This window comes from Lactuca serriola, chromosome 1 (assembly GCF_051521515.1).
Source record: "Lactuca serriola cultivar US96UC23 chromosome 1, Lser_US96UC23_V15, whole genome shotgun sequence".
NCBI classification, from domain to species: Eukaryota; Viridiplantae; Streptophyta; class Magnoliopsida; order Asterales; family Asteraceae; genus Lactuca; species Lactuca serriola.
In genome coordinates this window covers 95234922-95259815 of record NC_136408.1, presented here as the reverse complement: position 1 = coordinate 95259815, position 24894 = coordinate 95234922, and the positions used below count along the sequence as shown (strand labels likewise).

The window sequence follows — 24894 nt, the reverse complement described above, 5'->3', positions numbered from 1 at the left end:
GTTGTGAACATGAACGGACCTTGTCGGCTTTGGAAATACGTCACTAATTTTGTCATGACAGAACCAACAAATAATGTATCTTCTTGCACCATTGGATCAGAGGATGAAGATGACGATCACGACATTGTCGTTGAGTGAGTTTTTTAGAGAATATGTAGAAATAAGTGTGAAAATTATGTTAGATTTGTTTAGTATTTATAGAGTGTTAAATGTGTTAAAAAATTTAATTTTTAAATATTTATTGTTTGTAGGCGTTTATATTGAAATAAAAAAGAAAAATGTTTTTTGTTTCTTTTTTGCCAAGTAGCCGTTGCATTCAAGAGAAAGAAAAAAAAATCAGCCAATCACACGGAGAAAGAGGGCAAGGTAGCCTCCCCTCACTCCTATCCCGCACCAGCCAAACCGCACCCTCAATGTAGGGTAGCTGGGTGCGGTTCTGGCTCCCACACCACACCTCTTAGCCTAAGGATGTTATCTTTATATATTGTTCTTATTGGTAAAACAATGCAAGTGTGTTGCTATTATTGATTATAAAATATATAAATATTCATTACTATTTTGAAGCCAACAAGCTTTTCCATTTGTAGTTGTAAAAACAGTTAAAGAAACTTGCCAAGAATAACTTCATAGAGTCGATAATCAACATATCAATTTCAAAATCAAAAAATTATAACAAAAAAAAAAAAAAAAAAAAAAAAAAAAAAAAAAAAAAAAAAAACATAACAATCTATACATAACCAAACTAAAAGAAATTAGTGTGTTTGACCCCAAAAAGCCAACATCTCATATCATAAACAAAAGAGTAACAAAAATATATGCAACTTAAATATTCAAAGTTCATCATGCATCATCGGTTGTTCCAAGTTAAAGTCAACATTCGGGCCCACATGTTCATTGACCCGACCCATGTGGTTCATAGCACCACCTACATCTGCCCTCTCAACAATTTCCGCTTTATTAGCCATAGCAGCTTTTATCGAAGCAAGAGCTATGTTTTTCAACTTTAGTATTCCAACTCTCTTTGAAACAACATAAAGAACAACTAACAAGAAAATCACTAATCCCACAATACCTATAACCCTGCAAACATAATATTCAACCTTAAAAACATTATTTTTAAAGATGAATCTTGAAAAGGAAATGATATAAGATTGATTTTGTTTAACCTATCAATAACATCTTGGCGTTTCATTGTTGAAAGCAAGTTACGTGTTCTTGTTAGTAGTGATCGATGACCTTTGTATTCACTTTCTGCTTTCTTTAACACTCCTGTTGATTCCTCTGTACTAAACAAAAATATATTTTTATTTAAAATTATCAACACCATTATAATTTTAAAATAAGGGGTTGTTTCTTTTTTTGAACCTTGGGGTAAAATGGCTAAATGGGTAATGATGTTTGTTGTGTGGATAAAGTGATGTATACATAAGGTTTGTTTCTTTTATAGACTTGAAGAAACCTTTTGAATGATTGATACTAAATGACCATTTTACCCTTATATTCTAACAAAACAATTTTCGATAGTAGGAAATGGAAAGATTAAGATGAAAGGAAAGGACGAACCAAAAGCCATGAGTGTGTTTCCACTTCTCTCAACCTCCTGTAAATACATTAACAAGTAAGAAAAAGAGATATCATGTATCATAGTTGATGGATGAGAAGGGGATTCATGTCTTTTGTTTAGATAAGACATCCATAGTAAGTCTCTATCTATCCCACATTCTTGGGTGGGACAGAGACAAAAAGTTACAATTTTTATCTCATTGCCAGTAATGTGGGCCCAATACAAACACAGTCAATTTGTTATGTCATATCATGAGTAACAAATGGGGAAAGAAATTAGGGTTTAAGAGAAATAAACCTGAACCATAAGCTGTCGAGTCCTTCGAAGGCTTTCTGTAATGCTTTCTGCTGCTGATGTCATTCCAGCTTTTGTCCTGATTGTAAAATATACTATTTTTAGTGTATCTTAAGTATATGTATACTGATTTTAACAATATTAACATAAGGAATATAGAGAAAGAAATTGGAGTATTATAAACATTGATGAAATTTATGGTAATACATACTGTAAATTACGCCTTCTAACTGTTGACTCTTCTCCACCACCCAAGAGAAGCTCCCTCTGATACCAAATATGATAAATATAAGATCACATTTATAAGCCTTTAAGTTGATCTACAGGTTATTGAGCTAGTGTATGTATAGCTTTGGGCTTTTATGCATTTAGTTACCCCAAATGATGCGATTACTTAATTACCATTTATTGAAGAAAAGGAGAGATATATGGATGGAATGGAATTGTAATGTACCTCCTCTTTCGCAGCTTTCCTCATGTTAGATTTTGCTTGCAGATTAGCATGTCTCAAACTTGATCGCAGACTAAATAAGAAAAAACAAGAATTGGGTATTTCGATTTGGATTGAAAATTATCTAGACTTTGATATGGATTAAGAATTGGGTGTTCGTACCTTTGAATTTGTTTGCTCCATGAGAGAAGCAACATTCGGGCATTTTGAATATGATCATCTGTAGGGAGTTGAGGGACCAAAAGATCAAGATTGAATTGTGCCGTAGTCAGCAAAGAGAGTCCGTCTTGAGCAAGGCCGTTCAATCTGGGCAAAGAATCTTTCTTGGCAACGTCACCGGTGGCGGTGGATCTTGATTTCCCGTAGTTTTCGATGGCGTGAATGTGGTCTAGGGTTTGAACATACCCATCGTCCCAGTCTTTCTTTGTCTTGTTGAATTCCTCGATAACAATATCTGTGGGAGATGATGCTTTTACCTCCATGATTTCCCAGGAATCGCGTGATTTATGAAGGTTGGTTCTTTGAAGAACATGAAATCATTCGGTTAACCCTCCAGGCTACAGGATAACTCAAGGTTGAACCCGTGGTATGTAAACAGGTTTTCAGCCGGATCATTCTTAAAAGCCGAGCTTTATTATTTGATCAAATTGGGCATATTTTGGTTTTGTTTAACTCGATCATAATAATATAAAACTGTTTATTAGTTTAAAAAAAAGTCTTTAGAAAAAATATTTGAATTATAATTAACTTAGGATCGTTTGATAGTTACCAATTGAGTTAGTGCCGACTGAGTTAAAACTTTTTACAAAGTACACATCTTACTGAAACCATGTGTTTGATTATCTTTGGCCGACTATGTTGAATGATACATAATAACCATATTACCTTTATGTAGCAAAATTTGTTTTCATCAAATATTCATAGGCTTTAACACCAAAATGACATTTTATACGATAGCAATGAATATCATTTCATTTTTAATAAAAAAAATTAATTATATTTATAATCATATTTTTCATTAAAAGTACAATCTCTCTTTTCTTTCTTTTTAAAAGTATAGTCTCTCTTTTCTTTCTCTTTAAAAAATGGCACACCTCCTCGAAGGAAGCAAATAGTTTTTAAAACTCGATTTTGACATTTAAGAGCTCTTTTTCTTCCTTTCATTAGCAACATCTTCTAACAATATTTACTTTCTATCTTCTTCTTCATTTGCTTCAATGATACGATTATTGACACTTGAATCTTTCAAGAGTGAAGTTCTAATTGTGATAGAGTCAACCAATCAAGAATTCCCAAATTAGAAATCACAATTCCTAAGTTTCGATTTTCCTCACCTTTACTTTATGTTTTAATAAATAAATTGTCATTTCTATAGATACAACATTCAAACCCAAAAATTATAGACGACGGCCTTAATGAAGTTGTTCTTGGGATGAACTAGGATGAAATCGCTCTTGGGAAGCGCTAGAGTTAAAGTCTCGTTGAAGGGCAAATACGTGAAATGATGCGAAGGACCGAATCAGCGTTATTTTTTTCCAAGACAGTCAGATCATTCACTACTCATCAACTGACCAAGTAAGAGTATAAACCTTGGTATCAAACGGAATGACTCGGTCCGAGTCAGGTAAAAGCTCCAATCGGACCCAATTAGAATGAAATCAAACACCCCTTAGCTATTTTATAGTTATTTTAGTGATATATATATATATATATATATATATATATATATATATATATATATATATATATATATATATAGAAAAACATAACTAATTATCGTAGAAGAAAACTCTTATATTATTTTTATGTTCAGAAAAACTATTATACTATAATTAACGTTTCAAATAAAACTAAATTGCAAATTTTAAAGAAAAATGACCGGCTAAAAATATGATCTGACATATATTCTTTATATTTTATTGATTGTATGCGAAAACATACCAAAACATACATTTATTTCGATTGTGTTTTCTATGTGGAGCTCTAGGACTGATTTTTCCCTCCTTAACTAATTGTTTTGTATCATAATTAACATCAATGTCGTACTAAAAAACAAAAATGTAAGCAACATCAGATTTATAGTTGTCAATTTCTCTTAAAAAACTGTATTTTGGTCTTTTTCCAATGATAACTATTAATATAAGAGTTTTTCTGAACATAAAAATAATATAAGAGTTTTTTGTATATACATACATAATTGGTTGTACTTTATATATCCCGATATTTTAGGTGAATAAGTCATAAGTATTTTTAAAATTGAAGGAAAGAAAGTTATGGTGCTTCGAAGACTCTAGAAGACAACCGACTGCCACACTTAGGAATTTGAACATAATAATTATGCATGGTGAAAGGGGGAGAGTCTTGGATTAATGTGTCTAAGCTCATAACTAAATTGGTATATACTTGTAATTAAAAACAAACTTCTTTTTATGTTGCCCTCATAACTAGAACCTAGATAGAATGACATTTATAGAAAGATGATGATTTATTAATTTATTATATGATTAATAAATTGTAATAAATGATTTGTTAATATATTATGTGATTAATATATTAATTTGAAATAGTAATAATTAATTAAGATTAATCGGTAATTAATTAGAATTAGTTTTCGGATTAATTATAAGTAATTGAGAGTGCAAGGGCTAAGTTGTAATTGTTTAAGAGTTGAACAAGGGAAGGGTTCCAAAACCTTCCATCATGGAAAATTTTAGGATGCCCTTTTAAGGTATTCTCCAAGCCTCTTGATGATAAGGAAACTAGATAACTACCCAAATTTGAAATAATAATATTATATGTCAAAATTAGGGTTCCTAGGGTTTCCTAAGGAATTGTGATGGTCCCAGCCCCTAGCACTTGTGTATGAAACTAATGGAAATGCAAAATAATAACACAAGTATATGAATAATAAATCTAAGAAAAACACAAAAATATCACAAATATATATTTCACTAAGAAAGAAAGTTTTTACCAAGAGAACAAGGTCACAAAGACGATCACCAAGATGCAATTAGGGTTTTATCCTAATACATGAATATATACTAATCTATTCTTGTGAATCCCATAAATCAAGGGATTGTATCTAATCTAAATATAAACTTAACATGTACATAAGGAATGGAACAAATCAGATTTTATCCAAATTCGGATATCTGCACCAGCACATCAGATGTTGATCAGAGCATCAACTTCAGGGAGTCATGTTGATCAGGACATCAACATCAGTGTCAGGGCAACACGTTGATCAGCTTCAACTTCAACTTCAACGTCAGCTTCAGCTTCATCACATAGTACCATCAGCTTATGAGTGTTCAGTGTATCACCTGATCAGTGTGTCATCAATGTATAACCATCATCGTATGGACACACTAATTAGTCTTCAGTAGATGGTCTCTTCATGCCTTTAGTGTTGATAGTGTCTTTTGGGTCTTTTAGTCATTAGGGGATGTTCTTCACTCTTCGACATATAAACTTCCATCAGCATATCTTCATATTAACTAACTAACTGTAACTATAGTGTATATATTTTGCATCATTAAATATATACCATTGAGTGACCTAACAATCTCTCCTTATTTGATGATGTCAAAACCAAACTAATAAAGAATGAAATAATGATTGAATAAATACATCTAAAGTAGAATGTTGATGTCTATTCCCCTTTAGATTTTGCTCCCCCTCAGATGAAAAACATCAGAGTTTTGCTCCCCCTCAGATGCATAATGTTCTTCTTTCAAGAGTGTCTCTTATTCAATTAATGATCAAGTGACAACATAGTAGAACTAAACATCCCCCCCCCCCTTGACAACATCAATAAGAATTGTCTTCTTTTTTTGATTTTTTTTGCTTTTTTTGTTTTTAAGAAGACAACATGTAACCTGAAGTTTGATCTCACTTCAATCTAAAGAGGAAATCATTGGAAATCTATTTAGATTTTAAAACCACACATCATGTTTAATCTATGTCGTTGGTTATAAATGTATATGTGACCATTAATAGGTTTAGTTACGTAAATTGTAACGAAGACCGCTTTGATCATATACTGTTATGATTAGTGGACGAGATTGTTTAAGGGTACCAATATTATGATAGCATTCATTAAAGCGCTTATACGATTATATATACATTTATATATTCATGGTCCAATTGTAGATTGTTAGATAATTATAGGACCACTTCATATATATATAATGTAATCATTAAATCCGATGATTATGATATAAATATAAATTGTTGATGGACCGATTTATAGAATATTACTTACCTTGTGGGTTGAGTTCCCGGTTTGACTCAAGATCCTCAAGATCCCTTCCATCTCTCACATTAGGGTATATCTCCATCTATATATACATGTGATGAGGAGCAGATGCAACAATCGTAAAAATTAGGTCGAGATCCACCGTATAACGACCATAACTAATTGTGATGGAGGACTTAATGTACGATGTTCTTATAAAAATAAGTATATATTTATAACAATAAGAATCGTTTAATATATATTATTATTGGAATGCGACTGGTTATATGCTAAAAAAATCAATAAGATACATTCAAATATGTATATGTAGTGAAATACGTTTTATCTAGAAAAATATCCAAGTCCTATTAAGTATTATACGTAATAATAAACTACAAGTAAACCTTATCATAATATATGACAAGGGTGTAACAAATTAAAATAAAGTATAGGATACATGTTTGTGTATGAATGGGTATAGTCTCGAAATTTAGACATCATGAATACACAAATCCTACCTTTTGATATACAATAATCCATTTAAAGACTAGTGCCTATAATACTACTAGAACTAGGGACTAAAGCCAAAGTCAACACCTATGTGTATCATTCCTCACTCCTTGTTCGATATGGGTTGTCCATGCATTAATTTCCCCCACAAAAATCATGTTTCATAGTACAAATATAGGTAAGGTGGAGTAAAGTAACTTTTATCAATAAACAAAGAAGTACCATTAATTATGGAGGGAATGGCAAGAGAGTACTTTGAGAAGGCCACACACTCCTTCTACAATCAAAATCACGTGCTCTCTCTCTCTCTCTCACACACACACACAACTCTCTCATCCATGCAAACCCATGCCTTTATTTAAGAATAGAATTACTTCTAAAAATGACCAAAGGTACACCCTGGAGGATAGAAGATAGCTTTTAAGAGAGTATAAAAGGGGAACTATTATAGACCTTTAACCCATAAAAGATCAACCTCAAACCTATTTCCTCTCTACCTCCTCTCTCTTGTTCGAAGTTCATCAAGAACACCTCCATTAGAGGTATTTTCTACTGTGATTTCGGGAAGCAAAAAGGAGAAGCCACCACCGAGTTCAGCCACCTATTACAGCCATTAAATGTGCTGATTATACCCCTGAAATTGTTTGTTTTCCTGCTCAATTATCTCCCTCAAGTGCTGCTGCGAAACAGGAACGAAAAGGGGAGAAAAAGTTGCCAGAAACATCCCCCGATAACCCGTTTCTGTCGACAGCCCCTGTAGTTGTTTTGGGTGAGTTTATTTCACCTTAAAAATCTGAAATACTTGCTGTTTTGAACACCTTAGTGAAGCTCAATAATCTAAAACTAGATTCGTTTATTGTCAGTGAAGGTATCGGGTCTTGAACGAAGCACAAACCCCACCGAATCCTCCCGTCTAAACTCGAGAATCACACTCCAAATGTGAGTCTTTATGGCCCCGTTTTTACATTTTTACTTATTTGGGGGGAGACACATACTTGAGTATTTTGATATAATAAAATGGCAAAAAGTTTATATGTTACATGCATACACAGTTAGTACTAGATGCAAAAATTGTTAGAGTCAATGATTATTACATATACTATTTTTTTTACAAATGACGTATGTAATAAAGGTGGTGGTTAGTAATGGTTATACACAAGAATTTTATAAAATGTTAGACTTATTTACAACCACTTGTGTAAACAAAAAGTTAGATAAGAGTAATCTAGTGTTATATTATTTGTCGGGACAAATAAAAGTATCGTTAAGAACTTATGTCAAAATTTTGATAAATTAAACATATTTAACTTGTCATGATAGGTATAACCATATGACTTGTGTATATTAGGGCATTAAGCTTATTTTTCATCAAGTATTGATAGTAAAGAATTAAACGAGATGATAAAATAAAAATATGCAAATGAATTATAAAATGATATCAAGAGTATGAGAATAAACCACAAGTAGTTATATATTATGGTATAATACGAAATCTTGTTGATAAATAATGTGTTTGTATTTTTAAGACTAAAGTTTACTTACAAACGAAAATAATACGTTTCAACATTAAGTAAATATTAAAAATACAAATAATTTTTTAAAGCGACAACCGGTCAACCGACGTAACAACGACACGTATGAAGTACTCGACTACGCTAAAGGAACGTCTTTCCTATCGGTTGGTAGATTGAAATTATTTGAGTCAATACTGTCTCTTTATTTGAAAGCTAGGTTAAATTTAATATTTAACTAAATGCACTAGATAAAAATAAAATCATAAATAAAGACTCGTGTTGGCGATCATTGGAAGCGGCGGATTTTTATTGTCATGTATTTCGCGAATTGTGTATCCCGTGTGTGCTTGTGGGAGGAATGTATCGAAAGGGGTGGAGGAGAGAGTTTGTTGATGGTGTGTTTTTTCCTTGTAAGGATCCGATCTTGGAATCGACACCTAACTCTATAACCGTTAATCCAGGAGAAATCATATACTGTAGGTCTATGTACACGGCATAGATTTATAATAAAGAACTTTGGTGTAGATCTAATTCTTATGGAAAGATTTATACAAATGGTTATTTTCCGTCTGTGGTTGCTAGCTACAACTTCGTCTGACGAGGCAACAGGCGTCAAGTGTTTCTTTCTTCGTTACTATACGACTACTTTTAAACATTAGTAACGATCTCGATTTCTCTATATTTATTTGTATTGTGCCTGTGTGGCTTGTTTATTGTGTCTATGCGATTTGTGGAGGAGCGACGAATAGTGTCGGTTATGGGCAAATTAATATATTGAATATTTTTACTCGAAGACGTATAGATCTAGATTGAGTCAATTCTCCCAATTTGGGATCGAGAGTGTCGAGTGTTAGGACGTTATATACTTCTCCTTATGACATAACTTTTCGTAACGGACTAGACCTAGGGAATAAAAATCATCATGAAAATGATTAATATTTATCGTTTAAAAAGTGGCCGAATAGAAAAATATGCTTTATAATTTACCAGTCTTTGGAAACATTATTTTGAATTATAAAAATCTTTGGAGTCAAAAGAAAACCTATAAAGCTCACCGACATTATTGTTGACGTATTTTCAAAATGTATGAGTTTCTAGGTGTTCAAGGTGGCCAGAAGAACTCTCACCACGTGTGAGGATGATGGGTTTGACGATGAAAATAAATGGTTGGCTCTATAGTAGCCTTTTGTCTCTTTTATGTTGTAAGAAATTGAAATCCACATATAACGCTTTTGGACTATTAATCAGTGTGTTTTGTCATATTCATACTTCGGATGAATGTAATGTCGAATAAATTTTGTTATTATTTCATTATATGTTGTTGACTATGATCCAAATGTTTAAGTCGTAACCCCAGCGTTTCCGCCGTTGGTCGGGGTGTGACAGCAGATCACGACACACGAAATTACATAAACAAATTCGTGAGGCATTGTTGAGAGTTCTTAAAGGTGGTCTTGAGATCAAATGGAAAACTCAACCTTAGTTTTTCAGATCCGAAGATCATAATGAAATCAAGTATGTAATCGTTCTTTCGTGTTTAAGTTTTCTTTTAATCAGATTCAAGATTAAAGATCCAAAGTTTATGCTTCCGTGTTTATGTTTTGGTTATCAAAATAACCAACACTTATTTCGTTCTAGCTTGCAATGTAATCCCCTACAAATTAGCATATTGATCCTACATTTGAATTTTGAAACAAACTAATTGAAATAGTTTCTTTCTAAAGAGCCGATAATATTTCTCTTGTACATAAGATCCCGATTTTTTTGAAGAAAAATAAATCTTCTCCCTCATGATTATCGTTGCCTCCCTTTCTTTCTAAAAACGCTAGAAGCCTATCGGCTACATGCTTCACTCTTTAACTAAATCCTGGCGGTGATCTCTCGAAATTCATTTACAATCACCATTGATTTTATCAATGGCTTGGTTACAGGTTTGATCAAGAACATGAACACGATTAGTTTTTGTATATTTATTGGTTAGATTCAGATTTATATTAACAAATTTTTTAAGATTTGGTTTTATAGAAACAACATTGTTTTTAAGAGACAGTATCAAACTCTTCATGAGGGTTCACTTTAATTTATCTTTCTGTCTCTACTTCTTTATCTCTCTCCATCAACTTTTTCGTGGGATGTTCTCTTTAATTTCTTCGTTTCTCTATTATTACACTACTTGAGAGGTTTATCTCATAAAAATTATCAACGTTTTCTCTTAAAATTTCCTTTGCTACTATGTTTGCAAGTTTACCTTCTGGGCAGCAACAAGTGTTGCACTATTGAAGGAAAGCATCCTTTCGTAATGGTCTAAAGGTTTGTAGAGTCTTATGTGGTTAAATTTCAGTTTTAATGAAATGGTATTGCTTACAAAAGAGAAAATGATCTTGCATTTATCCTTTAAAGTAAACGTAAGATGAAAAGATAATGAATATACTATATGTTGACACAGGTTGGGTACTGGGTAGATAAAAAATGTACTTTGTACATGTAGTTGAGAGGGAATAAATGTTATAATCTTACTGGTAAGCTTACCAACTTATGTAGATATATCTATGTATAGTTGTTTATTCATACGTTGTTTTTCTAATAATTTGGTTTGTTTTGTAGTTTTAATTTTTTTCCATTTTTTATATATATGGAAGGTAGCATATTCTGGCAGGGGAGGCAGTGTTGGTGTTGTTGAGGATTGTTATATAGATTGAAAAGTTTTTTCAAGTGAGGGTATTATTGGAATTTTGTTGTTTTTATGGTAACTGCATTTGGTGATGTTTTATCTTTGTATGCATCATTCATGGGGGTTACTAATTGTTGAGGTTAATTGTTGGGTGCATTGAAAGTACATTGCTATCGTTAAAAAAATGTCACCAAATGCGTCCTTACTTTTGAGGTTCAATGAGGTGCTAGATCAAAGCCAAGACAAAAATCTCCAAACAAGAATTAAAGGTACTTTATTATTATTAAATTTCAAGGTTATTTTATGAATAATGAGATATAAATATTTTATAGCATCCTACTTTCCTACATTATACATTATGGCATCCTATTTTGTGATAACTAGATGCAAGTATTTTACCCCCGAAATAAACCGGAAAAGTCGAAAACCCAAAAAAGGAATTATGTATTTTAATCACTATTGTACCGCCTTCATAATCATGAAATTTTGAAAATCTAATTTTTAATGAAATTGTCATTTTACCCTTGCACTAACCTGCAAAGTAAAAGCCCAAAAAAATATAAATATTAATTTATTTTATCATTTTATTTACTATACAAGTTCATTGATATATGAATAACGAAATGGTAGTGATATGTTTAGATACAAACTTATGAACTTATTTTCAGTTTGTGGGTGAATTATAACTTTTACCTATATATCAAATGCTATATCAGTCAACCTGATTTGATTTGGTATGGGAAAATCTTAATGATGTATAGTTTTCTTCACGATCTCTATTGTGAGGTTTTAAGAATATTTAGCCGAGTAAAATCATCTATTTTTCTTTAGTCATCCAACTTTCATTTATTTGTTTATTATGACATCTCTTATTTTTTTCTATTAAAGCATTTAACGTTTTTTCAACAACAAGAATTTTGAGAAACTACAGCCAACAAAAAATGTGTCACAACCATTCATTTTTTAACAATAATTTTGCTAGTGTAAAATAACGTTTACAGCAATTTTATTGTATTATTTATTACCCAACTATTCATCCATGTCAAATTACTAATTTACTGATTAAATGAAAGAGCATTGTACTTTAATTCATCCTTTCTATTTTAATCTCAAACATTTGATTTTGCATCTTATTGGGCTAAATGCATGACATGGTGGTGTATTTTAATTCAAACATCTGGCTGCAAATCTTATTTTGAGAAACTAATTTGCCTCTTTTTGCATCGGGTCATAAAAAATAGACAAAAGAAAGTATCAACTTTTACACTAACATATTACTTCCGAACATGTTTTCCTCTGCATTCTGACTTCAAATTGTTATATCGCCAGGGGCTATGCCCCATGGGGTGTTGAAAGATATCTAAATCTCAAAAACTCGATCCAAAAATCCGATATGAAATTATCTGAATGAGAAAGATTGTTTATTATTAATTGGACTCATTGTCGGCAGAATTTTTGTTCAAGTATTTTTTTTGTTACATTTGGCTTAACTTAGGTAGGTTAATCTATTTTACATATTTTTTTATTGGTTATCTATTTGTTTGATTTACATGTTAATATGATTTTATAGAATTGTACTTTATAACATTTTTGGAAAAGATCATGAAATACATTAATTTTAGCATTGCACTTTATAATCATTTTGGATAGTATAGGAAATATACTATCAATTATAACATTCTACTTTGAAAAACAAACGGTCACACTTGGTACGATACCGATAACACTCTATTGTGAGGTAAAATGACCAATATTTAACTTTAAAGACAGTGACTCAGAAGCATCTTTTTTTTCAACATTTCTATTGATATCTTTCAATTTAGCATTTAATATATATATATATATATATATATATATATATATATATATATATATATATATATATATATATATATATATATATATATATACAGAGAGAGAGAGAGGTTCATGTGTTTAAAGTAATTATTGTATTATTGTATGCATAAATGTGGACCAATCAATTTAAAAACCTAGATAGGGGTAAAATTGTAATCTTAGCTTTTAATTAATTTTGGTAATTAATTATTCAAATCATAAACCCTTTAATTTAGACAAAATCGTTTACATTTACCGCTTTAAAACCCTAGATAGAAAACATCGACATTCTTCCTCGTTAACTTCAATCCCACCTACGCAGAGGGGCGGGATGGCCATAGGAGTTCCTGCTCGTACACACTCCTCGTACACAACTCGTCGTCTCAGTTGAATCAGCGAGTCAACACCAACGAGTCTCATTCTACCTCCACACAGACAAGGACGCATGCACATCTAATAACTTGAAAAAAGAGAAATTGAATCACGCATCTGTTGATGTATTGCGAATTCTGTTTCCAAAAAACCCCTCTGAAATTTTCCCTAATTTGAATGGAAGCCCTAACCCTAAAACATATCCCCCTCCGTGAATCTTCCAAATGTGGCCGTCTTTGGATCCTTTATCCATATCAACATTTTTCTCTCTTCTTGTTCTCTGGAGGCGAACTTTAATCTCTCCGTTGTTTTATTGGTCTCGAAAAGACTAAGCAATTTGTTTTAGGTTTACAATCAGTTGGAGAGTTTAAAGACTACACTATATATACATTATTCTATATAGAAAAAGAAAGATAATAATTTTTTAAAAGGGAAGGAAGCGATGGAGAGCTCTGATGCAGAAACAGGCATGGTTGATTGCAGTGTTGGGACCATCGTTTGGGTTCGGAAGCGGAATGGGTCGTGGTGGCCGGGTAAGATCCTGGGCCCCGATGAGCTCTTTGCTTCTCCTTTCATGTCTCCCTGATCTGGAACTCATGCCAAACTTCTTGGGAGGGAAGATGACAGTGTGTAAGTCCTCTAATTCACTTCCTCGATTTCATTATTATGCTTTCTGTATCTTGTGTATATTTGTTGGATTGTTGAAAGAACAAAGACAACTGGTGTGGTTTTCATTTGTTGAGGAAGTAAAAAAGAATGATTGGGTTAAGGTCATTTTTTTTGTTTCTCACATTCGAACCCGTTAAACACACACCTGATATCACATAGCTAGTTAGCTCAACTCACATAAGGTGATTGCTTCGAACAGTTGTGTCGCTTCAAATGCTGCAAACCAGTGCACAACCATGACTCTGACACAAAATAGAACACGGTGATTAACAGGAGTCTGGATGTCCCATTTAGGATTGTGTTCCCGAGGATAGAAATCGTGTTCCCGATTTATGGTATTTTCGTGTTCTGATTTTGTAAGTATTTTCATCTTCTTTTTTTTTTATTTTTTTCATGGAAATATTTCTCGTGAACAGTAATTATGTGATTCTAACAAGTCATGGCGGTTCAGAAATCTTAAAGAACACAAAAATAATTCTATGAGAATATTGCACACCAGGTGTTCGTAGAAATGTCTGAAAGAGAACTTGATGTTCAAATTCTTGAAGAACACAAAAATAATTTATGAGTTCGTTATTTGTGTTATTTGATTTTAACATGTAGCATGAGTTGTCTTAGAATTACTAAAATTTGTTTTATTTTTGCCGTATAAAAGCATTCTCACATAGTTTTATTCTTACATAATACAATTTCATGACAGTTTTTCTCATAGAATGAATGAAGTACATGATAATCAATGACCCGAAGGTTGGATGAATGTGTGTGGGATAGAGATGAACAATCCTCAATGGTCACCGATATTCCAGAAAAATGCACTACTCATTGTCATTTTTTGTTAGATTAATCTATAATACAATGATAAAAGTATATGTAATAGTATATTCCAATACAATAATCTACATATTATATTTGTTTGTTATTAGGGAGTGTTTCATTATTATAGAATAAAATATAAAGTTTTTTATTTTTTCAAGGATATAATAGAAAAAATTTAACTTGTATCTAAAAATTCGTTTATTCTGCGAAAAATAAGTCTCTTTATTAGTTTATGACTTGCATTTTCATAGAATATCATTATAAAAAGAATGGTATTCTGACAGAATAAAACCAGGTATGATTAAAAATTATGTTAGAATTATTTAAACTAAATTAATTTAAAAAAAATCAAAATTCAAAAATTAAGATAATCAAAGATCCATTAAAACCTGAAAGTTTGTTTTTTTAAATTTGGGTTTCCTAATTTTAAGGCAATGTAAATGTACAATATTACCCTTCTTTTAATTAAATAACATTATTCTATTTTTCTTTTATTTAATAATATAGGTAAATCACTTTTTTAAATATAAGTAAAATGATTGGCCCACATTTATGCATACAATAACACAATAGTTATTTTGAATAGAATAACCTAAGAATATATATATATATATATATATATATATATATATATATATATATATATATTCATTAGAAGGTATATTTACCATAAGAACAAGATGTTTAATTTGAGGTCAAATGACTAATCTATAACTATTAAGAAACATCAAACATAGAAACATATTATTTATGTGTATTTTAGTTGGCAACCTGTGTCATATGGGTTATAACATAAAATTTTGTTATCTTACTACAAGGTCTTTTAAAGTATGTTACAATTGTTGAGTATAACTATCACATAATAAATAATCTTAACCAACGAATGTATGACATAAAAAACTACAAAGAGAATGGTTGATGTTTAGCTAATGTCACCAAAATGAAAATCATAGTACTCCTTAAAATGGGAATTTTGAGAAAAATAATGTCAAAAACGGAGTTCGTATTAAAGAGTTATGATTTTAGCAAAATCAGTTAATTTTTTAAAAATATGGACGAAAATCAAAGTCAAAATTAGCCGACGGAGTCTAAACGAAAATTGTAGATCTCGTCAATAGCTACGCGTGGATATAAAGAACGTCAAAACCGGAGTTCATATGAACAAGTTATAAATTATAATAGCATATTTACGTATTAAAATAAAGTATAAATCATATATACGTGTGTGTATATATATATATATACACACACACACATATGTATATATCATTACAAGGTATCGACGTGTCGTCGTTATAAGACTAGTGTTGAGTACTATCGACATTAGTTTAGTACAAATATCGTTAAATCTATTTAAAATTGTAACATCCCAATTTTCAAGACCAAAATTTTTGTTTTTAATTAAGTAATTTAATAAAACCATTTCAAAAAAACAACATCAATATCATATCAAACTCATAACCCATAAGTCAAATGTCATAAAAACATATCATAGAATAATAATAACGTCATAGTACAATCTCAATGTCATTATAGTGCGGAAATCAGGTGTGTGTGCGATGTGCTACTACCTTGCCGGCTCCTTCCCCTTCGATGAAGAGGTACCTGAAAACAAAACTATAAACTGTAAACACGAAGCTTAGTGAGTTCCCTCATCATACCACATACCCTACAATAAACATATTGTCAGACATATCTGGGTGTTCGACCTACCCTGTTATGCATACCGAGGTGCCTAACCTAACCCCGTCATACATATCTGGGTATTCGACCTACCCTACCGGTTTATCTCAACCGGTTACGGGGACTATTTCTGTCACACCCCCGAACCAGACGACAGAAACGTCTGGAGGCGGGTGACTTCATTGTTCAGTATCATAACAATTGAATATACGTGAAACAAAGCAATCCAAACATCATACATTGAGATAACAAACTTACATATTTTCATATTGTATTTGTTCTTCGAGTTACACAAAAGATACATAAGTAGAAAACTTCAAACTACAGCTAAATGGTCTTGCATCAGCGTCCCTTGTTACCTGCTTACTAGATCCTTGAGAATACAAGTCGTTTTGAAAAGCGTCAACTAAAAAGTTGGTGAGTTCATAAGCATTTTTGTATAAAATCGTTTACACTTGTTTAGAATCGTTCTCATTGTGCTTTCAGAAAATTCGATAATTTCTATGAAATCGTTTGAAGTCTTGCCTTGAAAATCATAGATATATGTATGCATGTCATTACTTTTGTTCATCCTTATAAGGAGTGATCTTTGAAAAGTATTGTAATTTGTGAAAGCGAGTTGTGTCCGAGAATAGTTCTTTTGAATAGTAATAATCAACCGCTTCAAGAAAAACCCCTTATTTACAAAAAGGAAAATATGGTTGAAAATCTTGTTCCTCTTATCGAGTAAAATTGAGTGTGTGTTCTAGCTTATCGTTATCGAAATCGTAGAAAAATTGTTCTCTCCAGAAAATCCTATATTTTCTGCTATAAAATATTTGTAAGTTCTAGTTCATCGTTATCGAAATCGTAGAAAAATCGTTCTCTCCATAAAATCCTATATTTTATGCTATAAAATATTTGTAAGTTCTAGTTTATCGTTGTCAAAATCGTAGAAAATCGCTTTCCATAGAGTCCTACGCTTTTTAATTTTTAAAATAACAGTATTACGACTCTATACTTGTTAGGAGAAAGAATCATGGCAATTGTGGACATTCTACACGGTGAAAAGAAGGGACAGTCAACGCAACAAATGCGGACCATCACCTATCATGTATAGGACAGTCAACACAACGGGCCAAAATTTATTTATGAGGTTTTCCTTACATAAATTTCTAGTTAATATAACATATTCTAGTGAGTCGTTATAACCATACTAATCATGACGGAGGCATGTGTTGGCGTTTCTCAAGCGTCGTCGGTTTGGAAAAGACATTTGTCACCCTAGACTGGCCTATCTAGCTGTAGCGAACATCGAAGGTGCGGGGTGTCAACCCCTTATAGATCTATACACAAATTCCCGCTCTCCCTCCAGGAGACTCTAGCTTACAGGACTTAGACATACACTAATATTTTTATATTTAGGTACTTTTGAGATTTGTCTGACAAGAATTTTAACAAACTTTTGAGCAATCGTTAAAGATCCATTATTTGTTAGATAAATAGTGAAATTCGTACTCTTTGAATAGAAATATCATTCTCGTTCCATATCGTTGAATGTGCTCGTTAACCGGGTGCTCGTGTTCGTTCCTTTTCATTTATTGAAAAATGAGTCATTTTAGTCTAGAGAAAAAGTGTCAAGTTATAATTTGTATGTAACATCCAGAAATTTAGAAGTAAAGTTGAAGGGCTAAAAGTGTAAATAAGAAGGTCGAATCGGAGAGTCGATGGATAGACTCGGCGAGCCGAGTCGCGCAGCGGGTCACATATTAAGTGACCAACTCAGCGAGTCGCATGGGTGGACTCGGCGAGTTGGTGCTGTATGGAGAAAACCCTAATCCCGGGGGTTGAGCCCTATATAAAGAACATTATACCCTCTCCCCAGCCTCTTTACTATCGCTTAAAGTCCAGAAACCCTAATATTCGTTTGTGAGAGAATTAGAGAGCATTTGGATCTTGAAGGAGTGTTGTTGAAGAGATCCTTGAAGATTAAGAGGCTTGGAGCAAGGGGCTTTGCAAGGCTTTGGCTTATTCTTCTGTTGGAGTCTTCTCTTGAGGTAATGATTCGTTGCTTGAGCTGTTATCCATCTAGATCTATCATTTGTGGGATTTTTGGGAGTATATCTAGTGTTATCTGGAGTTTGGAGGTTGGATGTGTGGTTGCTACCTCAAATCTAGAGTAGTGATGATCCAAAAGAGCATAAAGTCCCTGTTCAAGAGTTGTTGATGAAGCCTTTTGGTCCCAAACCCTAGCCCAAGAGTGTATTATGCTTAGATCTCTTTGGATTCACGTAAAGTTTGCAACTTTACGTGAGGAACAGCTTGTAGAAGGGTAGATCTATGGATTGGAGCCCCTGCATGGCTTGGAAAGCCACTGAACGGATTAAGAGATAGTGGTAATCGGCGAGTCACATGGGTGTACTCGGCGAGTTGCTTGAAGATAGCCTTGGACTCGGCGAGTCTGGTCGTGAGGTCCTCACCTTTCCTGGTCGAGCTGTGAATCGGTGATTCGAGGGACGACTCGGTGAGTTAAGCAGGAAGTGACTCAGAGTTCGTGGGACTCGGCGACTCTTGGGGCGACTCAGCGAGTTGGGTCGCGATATGGGAGTTTTCAGAACATAAGGACTTGACGAGTCAGCGGGCTGACTCGGCGAGTAGAGTCAGTCAGGAAGTTTGACCTTGACTGAGGACTTTGTCTTTGACCAAGAGTTGACCAGTTGGCTTCCAGGGGTATTTTGGTAATTATTGGTATTTATTGAGTTCAGTCTTTTGGTATTATCAATGGTGGAGTTCGTGTCGGAGGTTGGAGCCGCATGATCTTATCTTTTCAGTCAGCAGTTGCGAGGTGAGTTATCCTCACTATATCAACAGGGTCTAAGGCACCAAGGCTGGCCCTTTATCGGATTGTAATCTAGGTATCGTTGTTATGTTATTGCTTTGCTATGTTTGCATCCTGGTAGTTAGGATGTTATATGTTAGAGACCTGGTTAAGGTCGGTATCCTGGTATATAGGATGATGTTATGCTAGTGACCGTTTAGGTCGGTATCCTGGTTAGGATGATGTTATGTTATGTGATCTACTAGACCGGTTTAATTGGATGCATATTGTTATATGAATGTATGTTTATGTGCACATGGTTGTTGGACTGGGGTTGGGTCGAGGCGGGTCCTGCTTTGTGCTGTAGACCAACATACCCAGGGCGGACCAGTTATCCCGAAGGCCCAGTGAGCGGTCCGGATAGGCTATAGGCCCCACGAGGGCGGACCAGACCTGCTGAGGCTCGGAGAGTGGACCAGACCGACTGAAGGCCCGGTGCGGGCGGACCAGTCATACTGTAGACTCAGAGAGTGGACCAGGTGGGTTGAAGGCCCGGTGCGGGCGGACCAACCACACTACAGACTCGATGGATATGGCTAGACTCGGGGGTGGACCAGGTGGACTGAAGGCCCGATGCGGCGGACCAGTCGCACAGTAGACCCGAAGTGCATGGTTGTTCTGTTCGGTTATGATATGTTACACGTGGTATATGTGGTTGGTATTTTGGGGGTATCTCACTAAGCTTTCGGGCTTACAGTTGTGGTTTAATGTTTTTCAGGTACTTTATGAGACCGTGGCAAGGCGAAGGCGTGATCGTACCGCTCCTCATGTTTATGTTTTATGATATGGTTATGGGAAGACTCTAATAATAATTGTATTGAAAACCTTTTTGTAATGACTTAACGAAACTGGGTTGTTTTTGAAAAGTTTAAATTGACTTGATTTTTAGAGCGTTACATTGTATAAATTTATAAATGCCAATTATGACACGCATTTTATGTTTTATGACATATAGAACATTACTTATGTTGTTGGAGGTTTTACGACAACGGTTTATGACATGCAAATATTTCTGTCATAAAGTCTCTATTTGTGTAATTTCTTGACGCAAACTTTTATATTTAATATTTATAAAATACTCCCTGGTAGTTTGCAAAACAGTCACAAGGTTCTTATTTTCGAAAATCACTAGAAATGGTGTCCACTTAGTAAGGTCCCTTTTTATAACTTTTGTCTTTTGTGACATCCCCATTTTCACGGCCAGAAAAGACTGATTTTGTTTATGCTTTATGAAAATCAGAGTACCTATTTTAATAAAAATGTTGTGGAATTTAATCCCAGAAAAACACGATAAATACGTTATCAAAGCATTTCTGAAGAAACATATTTTATTCATTTTAAAACATCTGGGATGTCATCGTCAATACATAAACATAAGCATAAACAGAACTTACATTCATTTACACTAGTGATCTATATCTCCTTAATCTCTCAGTGTAATGTCACTTCACATCGGCACCTATGATATAAATAAACTGAGTGGGTCAGGTTGGGAAATCTGGTGAGTACATAGTGTTTTCAACCCACAACAATATAATTATTATGTTTAAACAATCAAACAATCCACCCAATTACCCATCCCCATTATCTTCTTTAGTCTTAAGGATCTACCCTAAGAATCAACTATTCCTCGTTCATTCATTCCTAAGGATCATCCAAAGGAATCGGCACGAAGTCCATCGTTGCCACGGTTTACACAACGGGCACTAAGTCTGCATAGTCGCCAGGGCTTAGGCACCAAGTCTGCATAGTCGCCAGGGTTTAGGCACTAAGTCTGCATAGTCGCCAGGGTTTAGGCATCAAGTATGCATGATCACCAAGGTTTAGGTATCAAGTCTACATGATCACCAAGGTTTAGGCATCAAGTCTGCATGATCACCAAGGTTTAGGCACCAAGTCTGCATGGACCCCAGGGTTTAGAGTACACGGGGTGAACACATCGTTCACAACACCTACAGGTTGCGAGCCTGCTAGTGTTCCACTGGACTGTCTAGAATAGTCCGTGGTTGTCATCCATACTTTGCTGAATGACGGGGCCATCATTTGGAAAAGGCTTCTCACATCGTCCACCTCTCACCCTCACCTCGGGGTCTATAACACCTCTCAACTCATCATCCAACTCATATTCCATCTATTACATCTACCCATGTTTTACCCCAACATTGTTGTAGATATAAAATACATATACTCTTTAAATCATTTAAAACATGTATAAAATCGTTCATCTAGCATAGACAGCTTGTACTCAGATAATATGCACACATAACACGTAATTTATATAAAATACTTCATGTCTATGTGTAAGATTAAAGTAACTATGCACTCACCTGAGAAGGTGGTGACTCGGTACTCAGACAGTGCTTCGTTTACTTTAAAATAATTTCCTTCGACGAAACCTAGTATTATTACCACTAGATTTTAGTCTAATATTTACCGTGACTAATTATTAGTCTTATTATTATTATTATATAAGCGTTTAAACAATACTTTCAAACCACTATGTACAGACAGGGGCCAGACATAAAACACCGGAGGGTAGGACCATTTTGGCATATAGCACTTCTGAAATCCAACAACCCTATGCAGCCCTTTAAACCAGATTCCCCGCACCACGATTAGTTAAAAAGATATTATAACGACACTTATATAATAATAACTCAAATATTTATTATAAGTTCATAATAACAATACTAATTTTAAATATAAGCTATATTAAAATAGGGTAAGCATAACTTACTTACAAGGGGTTTTAGCTAGGAGTCGGGCTCTGCAGGGGCAGAACTTCATCGCTGAATCTTTCTAAGAAAGATTCGTGCAGTGCTTCGGCACTCACCTTACTATACTAAAACTATAGAAAGAGAAGTCGAATCACGAGGGACCGAAATGCTTGGGAGATAAGAAGAGAACGACTCTTGAATCAAGAGAATGGTGCAAGAAATATGAGAGCCCAAGGCTCTTATTTATACTAATTGAATTTTCAAAAACTACCCTCCATAATTACTTAATGACCTTTTAGTTATATAAACAACTATACGCCCCTTAATAATACTATTTTAAATAGATTTAATGATATTTGTACTAAACTAATGTCGAAAGAACTCAACATTAGTCTTATAATGACCGCATCGTCGATACTTTTCTAATGATATATACATATGTGTATATATATATATATATATATATATATATATATGTGTGTGTGTGTGTGTGTGTCTACGTATATATGATTTATACTTTATTTTAATATGTAAATATGCTATTATAATTTTTAACTCGTTCATACGAACTCCGTTTTTGACGTTATTTATATCCACGTGTAGGTGGAGACGTACTCTACAACTTTTGTTTAGACTCCGTCGGCTAATTTTGACTTTATTTTTAAAGTTATATTTTTAACAAACTGGGACATGATTGGTCCGTTAAAATCTCATAACTTCTTCATCCGATGTCCATTTTCGTATGTATTTTGTTTGTTACGCTACTAATAACGAGATCTTCGATTCTCGTTTAGGTTGTGTCGGCTAAAAATCGCTCGATCCAATACTCGAATTTCGGACTATATACCGCTAAGCCGAAACTTCGGAAAATCATAACTTCCTCATAAGAAGTCAGATTTGGGCGTTCTTTTTATGGACGCTCTCAGGTTAACATATTCTACGACTTTCATTTAGATTACTAAGGCTAAAAGTCGCTCTATCATAAATTCACCATTTACCCCTTCGCGGTGCCGTGCCGGTTCCGTCGCTAAACTTCGACGGGTCATAACTTCTTCGTTATAACTCGGATTACGGCACTCTTTATATGTTTTGAGACATGTTCTACAACTTGGTTAAGATTATTTATTCTAAATAATCTTTTGTCGAAAAATCATTTTCGACCCCTATTATCTCTAAATTGACTAGCCCGGATCTACGAGCGTTACATCTTTAGACATGAAAGCATAGATAAAGAGGTTAAGTTGGACACACCCAATAGTTGGGAGGTTCTTTCGTACAAAGTATCCTCTGTTCTTTATGAAATTGTCAAATCCTTCGTTCATGAGTATATTGCTAAATAATAATTTAATAATATTTCACACACACATACAAACATACGTATATATGCAATCATTTAAGAATCTAGGCAAGATTTGACTTGTACTATCCCTCAAAAACATTAAAACGTTGAAAAGGGTGGGGTATGAAGCTCACCTTAGTTACTTGCTGGGTAATTGGAAGAGATGAGGAGGAGTTTCCAAGTTCCAACACTTGGGAGTTCTTTTGAGCTTAGAAATATCCTAAGAAAATTTTGTGTAAATATAATGTAATCTTAGAATAATGTGAAGAATTGTTGTTCACAGAAGGTAAATACTTACCAAAAATCTGGGAATTTTTCTTGAAGGGATGAAACTTTAAGCTTGAAGGACTTGAGAGCACTCTTAGAAGTTTGCTGGAGGTGAAAATTGAGAAGTGTGAAAGTGGAAGAAGAGGAGTTCACGTATTCTAAGTGGAGGGATAAGGAGTGACTTGACATTTGCTTGGAGGACTGGTGGGTAAAGCTTATTTCCTAAGGTAAGTGTGTGTTTATTTGGGATTTGCATGAGAAATGAGGAATTTCATCAAATCACAAAAGTTAATCTCTTTGTCCTTTTCTTGATTTAGGATAAGGTTTTCCTAAATCCCAACCATTTATCTTTATGAAAAATATGCTTAAAATAATTAATTTTAGCATTAAATAGGGTTTTAGGAGTCTTAGTTAAGAAAAACACGAGTTTGGTGGGATTCCTAACCTCAAAATACCTTAAAATGATAAAAAAAATCCGAAATGGTCCAAAATCCAGAGTCGTAAGGTGAAATCCGGAGTTCTATGATGAATTTCGAAGCTATAGTTCAAATTTTGGAGGGGAGGGTACATCATGCGAGGGTCCGAAGCTGTTACAAGGAAGTTCCGGAGCGGATTCAAGAGCTCCGAGTTGCGTGCGAAGTCTGGAGTCCGGACCAAAGGTGCGAAGCGACTAGCAATTCCGAAACGGTCACACGATGTCTTCCGGATTCAAACCTTCCAGAGCAGTGAGGAGATCCGAAGCAAGGGTGTTCCGAAGGTGAGAACCTTCCTAGTTCCTTAGAAGGTGTCTGGACTAAGAGGGGTCCGGACCAAGAGGGTCCTTTTGGGGTTTCCTCTTCCGGTTTTGAGCTGTTTTCGACCGAGGAAGGTACTTAGGGAGATTTGAGATACGTGGAGAGATTTGGGAGAGATATCACATACTTGGAGAGATTTGGGAGAGATTTCACATACTTGGAGAGATTTTGGAGAGATTTCACATAGTTGGAGAGATTTCGCATACTTTGAGAGATTTGGGAGAGATTCACTATACTTGGAGAGATTTGGAAGAGATTAACTAGTCTTGGAGATATTTCACATACTTAAAGAGATTTGGGAGA

At 34.0% G+C, this 24894-nt stretch overlaps 1 protein-coding gene across 1 annotated transcript; it reads right to left on the bottom strand.

The window, feature by feature from the left end:
* Positions 1 to 734: 734 nt before the first annotated feature.
* On the bottom strand, positions 735 to 2922 carry ATSEC20 (Sec20 family protein). The gene is made up of 7 exons (XM_079033410.1): positions 2472 to 2922; positions 2313 to 2382; positions 2070 to 2125; positions 1862 to 1937; positions 1564 to 1600; positions 1167 to 1281; positions 735 to 1080 (listed from the first exon to the last, which is right to left on the bottom strand). The coding sequence occupies exons 1-7, from the start codon at positions 2789 to 2791 to the stop codon at positions 831 to 833; spliced, it is 924 nt and encodes a 307-aa protein (XP_078889536.1). The 5' UTR covers positions 2792 to 2922; the 3' UTR covers positions 735 to 830.
* Positions 2923 to 24894: the final 21972 nt, after the last annotated feature.